The sequence below is a fragment of the Spea bombifrons genome, chromosome 1 (assembly GCF_027358695.1).
Source record: "Spea bombifrons isolate aSpeBom1 chromosome 1, aSpeBom1.2.pri, whole genome shotgun sequence".
Classification (NCBI taxonomy): domain Eukaryota; kingdom Metazoa; phylum Chordata; class Amphibia; order Anura; family Pelobatidae; genus Spea; species Spea bombifrons.
In genome coordinates this window covers 134,024,978-134,034,633 of record NC_071087.1, presented here as the reverse complement: position 1 = coordinate 134,034,633, position 9,656 = coordinate 134,024,978, and the positions used below count along the sequence as shown (strand labels likewise).

At 37.7% G+C, this 9,656-nt stretch overlaps 1 protein-coding gene across 1 annotated transcript; it reads left to right on the top strand.

Moving 5' to 3' along the window:
• The first annotated feature begins 2,691 nt into the window (after positions 1–2,691).
• Positions 2,692–3,387, top strand: LOC128472417 (DNA-dependent metalloprotease SPRTN-like). Its single transcript, XM_053454258.1, has one exon. The coding sequence runs from the start codon at positions 2,692–2,694 to the stop codon at positions 3,385–3,387; it is 696 nt and encodes a 231-aa protein (XP_053310233.1).
• Positions 3,388–9,656: the final 6,269 nt, after the last annotated feature.

Below are 9,656 nucleotides of genomic sequence, written 5' to 3'. Positions count from 1 at the left end.
TTGATGTCTAGGTATTCAGCAACACCGAGATCGTCATCAGGGCCTGTGTGGCCCATCCCCAGGGCATCAATGGCATAGACAAAAAAAATAGCGCACTTCCCAATTGTGGCCTTTTACCTCCCAAACAACCTGACAATATACCCCCTATATACCACCCTGGCCCCCAGATGTGCCTTATACCCCATATGCCACTCTGACCCCCAGATATGCCTTATACCCCTATATGTCACTCTGCTCCTATATATGCCACGAACCCCAGATATCCCTTATACCCTCTATATGCCTTAAACCCCCTATATGCCACCCAAAAAATATTAAAATTATGAGCAAGTGCTGTATCTTCCCAAAAATCTTGACATGGAAAGAGTTTTTTTTAAAATGGTTTGATGGGGTAAATTGAAGTGGCCAAGTTCAAAGATGTCTCAAATAGGGCATATACACAGACTGACCAAAATGAAGTAAAAAGAGCAGTGGCATATACCAGGAGTTATAAATTCACACCTGAAGTACAATTTATGTGAAAAAAGATTTAAAAAAAACTACCACAAACTTGGTAGAATCTTGTGCACGGAAAGGGTTACAATACCAGCATTTTAAATACCCTCAGTAAAAGATTTTTCCAATATTTTTTTTCACTTTTTCATCATATTTACTTATTATTTTTATTATTATTATTTTTAGGAAATTAGATGATATGATCAAAAAATGGTATCTGAAGAAAGCCTATCTTGTCCTGAAAACAAATAAACAATACGTAACTTACACTAAATAGGAGAGGAGAAAATTACAACTAAACACGGGCACTGCAAAAGTGGTAAAACAGCCTTGGTCACAAAGGGTACAAAAAATAAAAAACAGCCTGATCCTTAAGGCAGTGGTGTGGAATTTTTGTTAAAAAACCTACTTGTCCAAGGGACTAAAATGGTAGCCCAATCTACTAGTCTCTCATGACAATCTATTCATCCTGATACAAAAATAATTTTAATCAAAGCTCTTAATGTGCATATGCCTGGTGCCACTAAATCATTTGGTGTGTGATGTGATACTTTGTATTGCATACATTATCCCCTAATGTTATATTAAAGTTATATTAATAACACCATGTCAGCAGATGTTAGCCAGCATAACAGCCCTCCTCATACAGAGCCCATCATCCTGGGGACTTCGCCTCATTCATAATCGATTAGTTGGCCTGTTATTTTTTAGATTTAACGGATAAAAAACAATATGCACATTTTTGGTTTATTTTAAATAAAGCTATATTTTAACGGTACAAGAACCCAAACACAATATTTCTTAAACTAGGTTTTAATATCTAAAAAAGTTTTACTAGTAAATATGAATTCATATTTAATAAAAACTGATTGAGAAAAATTAATTTCTCGTTTTCTTTCAACCATCCCCCCAGCTATGCACATCTGACCCCAGGCTTGCCACTCTGCCCCCCCAGATATTGCTTATACCCCCAAATATGCCCCTCTGTCCTCCAGATATGCCTTATACCCCCTATATGCCACTCTGTCCCCCAGATATGCCTTACACCCCCTATATGCCACTCTGTCCCCCAGATATGCCTTACACCCCCTATATGCCACTCTGTCTCCCAGATATGCCTTACACCCCCTATATGCCACTCTGTCCCCCAGATATGCCTTACACCCCCCTATATGTCACTCTGCCCCATACATGCATTATAACCAACCCAGATATACCTTAAACCCACTATATGCCACTCTGCCCTCAGGGCGCCTACTTTGCCTATAGGTGGCGCCGGCCCTGAGTGTATGTGTATGTATGCGCAGGAATGTAAGGGCAGTGTATGTGTAGGATATGGGTGTGTAAGGGTACTGTATGTGTATATGTGTTTGTATAAGCAGGCTTGTGTTAGGCTGCTTAGGCAGGGAATATGTATGTGTAAGGGCAGTGCATATGTGTGTGTGTATGGACAGGCAAATGTAAGGGCAGTTTATGTATATATATATGTGGGCAGGTGAGTGTAAGGGCAGTGTGTGTGTATGTGTGCGAGCAAGCGTGTGTAAGGGAAGTATATGTGTATATGTATGGGCAGGCATGCATAAAGGCAGTGTATAGTACATGTATATATGTACAGTACGTGTATATATAGGTGTGAGGCTGTACCCTTACCACAAGATGAACAGGAATAGGGTAGCTTGCAAAATGTTATCCTGCCCCGTGTGACTGTAATTCTAGTGATGCCACTGGATCCTAGAAAAGAAGAGGTTTGATATTAGGTATGTATTATTGAACATTTATTTTTATTTATAATTATTCTATCTTTTTTAAATATTATTCATATTAAATGATGGCTTATATCTCTCCATCGGGGGGGGTAATATATAAATTGTGTGGATACAATAAATAGGAAAAATGGAAATTGCGATTGAACAAGGTAAAACAATGGCAAAAAAAGCTTTGAACAGTAGGGTGAGAAAACCCTTTTCATGAAGGTCATAAATAGCAGCAACGTTGGTTAAGTTGAAACATTCAACTTTTTTGTAAGTATCAGTGAGTTTGTGTATGCAGCATAGTGCTGGCTGTAAACATTCTGTAACTCACCATGACATCATAATGTCATAAGCTTCTGCTGTCATTGCATTTGCTACTTGATTATCGTGAGAGGGAGCTGCTGCAGTGATAAAGTTGATTAGCTGGAAGCTTTTCCCCAGTACGATGGATTATATAGATCCTGAGTGCTTATCAGTTATCGATCCTGCTTGGGAGGTGCTGGACCCAAACCCCAACCTCCAGGAATTGTTCATGTCACTTAATGGCATGTTTTTCCAGGGACAGTTGAAGGGGGTGGAAGTAAAATGGAGCTGCAGGATGATACTAAAAACCGGGATCTGTTACTACAAGGAAAATGAAGACGTGTGCACTATATATATCAGCAAGCCACTATTGAGCTTGAGATCAAGGAGAGATCTTGTTGAGGTCCTTCTCCATGAAATGATTCACGCTTACCTGTTTGTGACACACAAATACAAAGATGATGGAGCCCACGGACCGGAGTTCTGCAAACACATGGAGCGCATAAATAACATCACTGGCGCCAACATTTCCATCTACCACAATTTCCATGCAGAAGTGGCTGAATGCAGAAAACACTGGTGGCTCTGTAATGGTCCCTGCAGAGCTTGGGGGCCAAAGTTTGGCTTCATAATGAGGGCAATAAATCGGGCACCCTCTGCTCGGGAACGTTGGTGGTCACACCATCAGCTTACCTGTGGGGGGACTTTTATTAAAGTGAATGGGCCTGAAAACTACATTCAAAAAGGAAAGAAGAGGAGTTTCAGTTCACCAACCGCCACCCCAAATGACAACAGTGACCATCAACTGCCTAGCAAGAGGGCCAGAATGGACAAATAATTCATTGATATGTTATAACATCTATACATACTGATCAGCACATGGTTCTTGTGCTACTTTGTTACTTGGAGTTCTACTAGTTCCTGATTGTATTATATACCAATTAAATTGTTTAAACCCAAGTGAACATTTCTATTGCATTCCTTACTATAGATATATATATATATATATATATGCGTAAACTGTTGGCGCTATATAAATAAAGGATAATAATAATAATATATATAAGTGCATAATTTCTGATAAAGACAGGCATCTTTTGGGCTACATTCATCCCCACCAAACATTCTCAGCGCTAAAGAAAGATGAATTGGGTCAATTTAGGTCCAAAAGAGGGACCCTTGGGAGGTATGATTTATGTGATACGTTATTTGGCATTAACCATTACATTTCCAAAATTACACAACATTTTATTTTCAGTTCTGCAAGGGAAACATCTATCTGACGAAATTACATGTAGCTGCTGAAGTGAGTGTGGTGGTAACGGGTTGCTCGGTATAGAGCAAGAAGTGGCTGAAGGGAATTAAATGAACTTGGCAGACATCGTATGGCTTCCAGTACGTTGGACAAACACGTCAATCAATAACCTGCTTTACAATAACGTCAGAATTTCCTATCATAGGATTAAGTTAAGATGTGTTTGGAGTTGCCATTGAGTCTCCACATACCTCTAAATCAATCTGGATCCTAAATAGAATATTATATAGTCCCCGCCTCGGCTTCTTAGTAACTCTTATAAAGCTTTAGTTAAGTCATTACGTTTCTTGTAGCTTTTCCTTCCTGCCTACCAGGCATGAGGTGGTAACCTCCGGGAAGACTTTTCTTTTCTCTTTTGTTGGCTGAATTGCATTTTAGGTATGTATTTCGATAAAAGACATGTTTGTTTTTGAGGTTTTTTTAATTGTATGATTGTATGTAAAATCCTTGAATCTTCAATAAAGAAATTAAGTTGGAATAAAAATGTTTAGACAATATAGATGCTGATGTGTTTGGAGAGGATTATCCATTTTGTTTAGTTGCGTGGATGCCATTAGCCTTTCAAGCAGGATGCTGTTGGCTTTATTGCCACTTTTTGCAAAGATTTGTACTAACACTACAAACTGTGTGAACTTTTATAACACTTATATGTACATATGTGACCACCTCCTCCTAACTACCTCATTTGTTTTATCTTTTAAACATCAGTAACTATGTAAGTTGGAAGATGTTGTACCTTATTCTAGTGACTTGAACAGAAATGATGTTGGAATCATACATACACACACTGTATATGTACACACACACACACACACATATATATATATATATATATATATATATATGTGTGTGTAAAAGTTCTACTGTAATTATCCAATTGAGAATACATGAAGAGAACCATTTATATTCTTTTCACTTCATTAGACAATTTCCAGTACAGACCAGAGAGATAGCGCTTGTTATTAAATGTTGTTGAATTTCCCTGTGTCATAATACAGTATGTTCCTGTTTGCAACATCTGTACGTTCTTGATAGCAAAGAAGCATTGCTTGGATACAGAAAATGGTACTTTGTATCAGGCAGAAAACTAAAAGATAAAGAATGAGCAAATGCCACGTTAAATAATAATTATTTATAGAAATTCATGTCAATGAGACTGTGAGCCGCTCTAGAACCCACAATAACGGAAGCAAATTTCCAGGAAAGTAGATGTGTTAAATGTTAATGTGTCCCGATAACGAGGTATCGTTTAAGTGGATACAAGTTATTGAGTCGTTCCCAGAAATGTAGCTCAAAATAGCCCTCTATTTTCTTTATATTGTTTTTTTTGTTTCTTTTTCTTCAGCCATTATTTCCCTCTTTTCAGTTTGCGTACCCACACAAATTGTATTTTTATTTCAGGAACAGTAGGGCCTTCTTAAACCTTATTTAGAAATGTAAGACATTCTTTTTTATTAATAAAATATAAAAAGTGGAATAAAAAAAAAAACATTTATTCACAGATTTAGACTGATTCCTGATGCGCCACTGTGATCTTGGCAATCAATGTGGAAGCGATTTTAACCGGGTATGACATGGGTCCTGTAGAACCATCTTTTCGCGATGTACCTGATAAGTCATTGTTCACAAAGGGGTTAAGGAACACTACGTACTTCTAAAATAATGAATGAAAGTGCAAAAGACTATGCTTTTTTAAAAAAAAAAAAAAAAGAGGACATTTGGGCATATAATTCAAAGTCCTTAAAAATCGAAGAAAATATTTATATATTGATTAATACATAGAAATCACAAAGAAATCATTCGAAGCATCTGCATCCCTATATATAACATTTCCACTACCACCAGTTAGTCATCTTAGGCAGGAAGGCTTTAATGGAATAAAATGAAAATAACAAAATAAATAAAAACAAAGCAAAGAGATCCGAATTTTCATTTGGAAGTTTAAAACTTTATGATAATTAACATTAACAGTAGTGGGGCTTTTTTCCTCATAAATGCCGTATATAAGTGTGGGGAATGTGTTTCTATATTTGTAACTGCTGTTAGAATTTTTGCGCTGGTCAAAATGATTTGAATTACTATTGCTTCACTCTTCTCCATGAACCTGGCCTATCGGTGAACTTCTGCAAAAGGGGAGGAGCCACAGGGACAGCCTCTACCCTGTTTCTCCAATCAGGGCATAAGTTGTACCTGGAGGCTCCTCTCGCTGGGAGGCCAGGTTCACAGAGAAGCGGATGAATAAAGAAGACACAGGAAGATGTGGACAAAGAAAGAAGTAAGTGTCAAAGTGCATGAGAAAGTGAGTGATACCGAATGTTGTTTTCAAATGTAAAATCCCTCAAAATTTTGTCTGAACCAAAAACAAATGGACCAAAAACTGAACAAAAAATGTGAACAAAAATGTTTTGGTCCATTTGCACAAGTCTAGTAACCACAGCGGCCAGTATAGCGACATATCTTTGAGTATCTTAACTGTATAGCCATGGGTTCAAATATCATTGAAAAAGGAAAAAAAAAAATGTTTAATTTCTTTTTTTTTCTCCTGTGACTGAAATATATCTTCTGAGCTTGTTGTTGGTCGTAAAAGGGAACTTTAATAATGTACAACAATGTGTGTGTGGTAACTAATTGCTATCCAGCTGTGTTTTTCAGAAAACCTAATTGACAGATTCCCGACAGCTGAATAAATTCCAAACATTCTCCCCTTTCAAGATCAATATATTTCAGGCCAAGGCCAGCTTTCCAGACACCAGGAGCCCCTGTGCTATTGTTAATGTAGCAAACACTTTTTACATAATCACTTCTGCTCAGTCATTTTACAGGATCAGATCAGGATATCCAGTTATGATTACTAAAGTTTGAATCCTTTGGAAAGCAGGGGTCGTCGTCAGGATGTGTGAATGAAATAACATGTTTAACAGTATCTGCTTTGGAAGGATTGGTAAATGAAAAAAAAACAAGGATAAATAAGAGGTTTTTTAATTTTTTTTAATTTGGAAGATGACAGAAACAATTAATAAGAACTATAGCCTTAATTAGACAACATAGAAAAATCAAATTTTAAGCAGTAGATTTGAGCAGGGCTTTCTTGTATCTATAAGTCAAATTGTTATGCTATGCACTGCTCCTTATATCCCGTTTACCGGTGGTACAATGTTAAAGAATATGATGGTGTTGTATAAAAACAATAGTAAAAATTTATAAAATGAATTAAGGTATTACATGTATACTAATATGTGACCCTGAGGTTAAACACTGTTGCAGGAGCGGTGAGAGGTAAGTGGGAGCGGGATGTATGTATATTTGTTTGTATATATGTATGTATGTATGTCAGCATGGCTCTATAATTGTGTGTGTGTGAGCATGGATGTCTAATTCAGTGTGTGTGTTTGTGTGTCAGCATGGATGTGTAAGAGGGGTGAGATGGAGTGTGTGTTAGAATGAATGTGTACGTGTGCGAGTATGAGTAAGTGTGGGTAATTTGTGTGTGTTTACATATGTGAGCCAGAGTGCATTTTGGAAGGGGGAGGGGCAAAGAAGGCCCAGACAAGTTGTTTGGGGGCAATGATGGCGCAGACCATCGTAGTTTAATATGTAAACATGTTTAATATTTGGAAAAAATGACAGCGCTACCTTAATTTCCTGTGTGTCCCGGTAACATAATGCATAACTGCCACCTATATTCATAACTACAACGTGGGAAAGGTCAGAGGGACTACGCGGGGCTGGGCTTACATACCGGTGCTCCAAACAGCAATCTAGAGTACATATATAGATGATGAGGCATAGACAGGAACTTGGAAGAACCAGGGCAGAAAGAGGTAAAACATAGTCATGGAAGAAATGGTCACTGGTTCCTGGATGCTTTGTCTCTTGTATTTTTTTCCAGTCATCAATGGCCACAGACAGGCCAGATTTCCTGGAGATCCAATCATAAGCACTGGCCGATCAATGAAAATGGTTGGAAGTTATTAACACAGTTGCATTTGGATTTATTTAAATCCAAGACTTTGTGTGCCCCTGAAGAGTTTGATGGCCCTGCTCTGAAATATATACCCAATTTTTATATATAAACCCAAAATGTCATGTAAGGTCAGGGAATATCTCTAAAGTCATATAGTTGTTCACTACAATTACACAAGATTGTACAGCAGATAATAATATTTTAATACAGAATCTTACACTATAAATGGTAAATCCATTTACATTTCCTTTACAGCGTTTATTGATCCTGGTAATGTTTCCTGGAAAAGTAGCTCATTAGACTCCATTTGACGTTACCCAACTACTGACAGTGTTGTCTGCTATTATTGATCATGTAGAACTACAAATGCCTTTCAGAAACCGAGCTATTGGGCGTTGAATATTCTTGAAGGTTCACTAAGGGCTGTCATGCTGCTAAATTTTCTATTAAGTTTCAGAAATAAGATGTCAGCAGGAGACAACTTCCTCGGCGACAACCATTAGCAACCAAAAAACAAACATGGCTTAAACATGGCACTATTATTTGTTTTTTTTAATTAAATGACACTACATGACTTGTAAACCCTTGGTAACATTTGATATGTCAACTTTATGTATCTTGTGGGTTTACTTCCCATCAACAAACTCCCCCACTCAAACACACTATGAAGATCTATTATATTCTTGCATGAAAATAGTACAATTTAGACCTTTATTTAAATAGTGAAAAAGTGGCATGTATCATTTAATATAGACACCACAATGTTTATGTTATATATATACATAGTATAATTCCATTGTGTAAAGCAGGTAAGGGCTCCCTCCTTGGTAAAACACTCACTTTTATGTTTGCAGACTAGCTGCTCACCAATTTTGGCTCTGAGAGAATCCACAGGGGACTGCGATCACCGCTGATGCAGAAGTCAACAACTTCCATGTTTCAAAAGTAATAAGAAGTCCGGGTGAGCAGAATTTAAAAACATGTAACAATTTTAACCCCGTAAGGACAATGGCGGGTCCCTAAACCCATTGAAAACAATGCATTTTGAGCCCGTACATGTACAATTTGAGCTACGGTAGCTCGTCTGTTGGATTTGACCCCACGTGCATCAAGGAGTTTTGGTCGCCCATTTTTCCTTCCTTGGACCACTTTTGATAGGTTCTGACCACTGCAGACCGGGAACACTCAACAAGAGCTGCAGTTTTGGAGATGCTCTGACCCAGTCCTCTAGCCATCACAATTTGATTTCTCCAATACTATGGCGATAAAATGTTCTAACCTTCAGCTTGTGTCAGGATTGTGTATTTTTGGGTGGAAAAAATGGATGCACACCTAATCCAGAGATAGAGAGAGTTTAACAGGCTTTATTTAAATTTGATGAAGAGCTAAAACCAAAATAATCAGGAGTGCTATTATACAGAGAGATAGAATAAATAATAATATTAAGTTACAAAATGCTGGAGGATGTTGCTCTCATCCACTGCGACTCCGAGCAGGTCACTTCAAACACAGGAAGTACAAGTTTCAGATGACACAGCAGAGTACAAGACGTCAGAGCAAGAAATTTCTCAGACTTAGTTTCTACTAATCCGGGTCATACGTTGCAAAACCACCAAGCTTTGCTTAACAATCACCAAACGCTAAAGTCATATGTATGTTCAAAGGAACGGTCATGCAATGTCCCTTAGTAAATACTAAGTAGATACTAAAGGCAAGATGCTTGTTCAACATTGTGGCAAGCATTCACTCAGTAGGAAATACAACCCACAACAACCGATATATTGTCTGTAAACATATGTTAAGATTCTGCTCCAGTAGCGCAGACCCC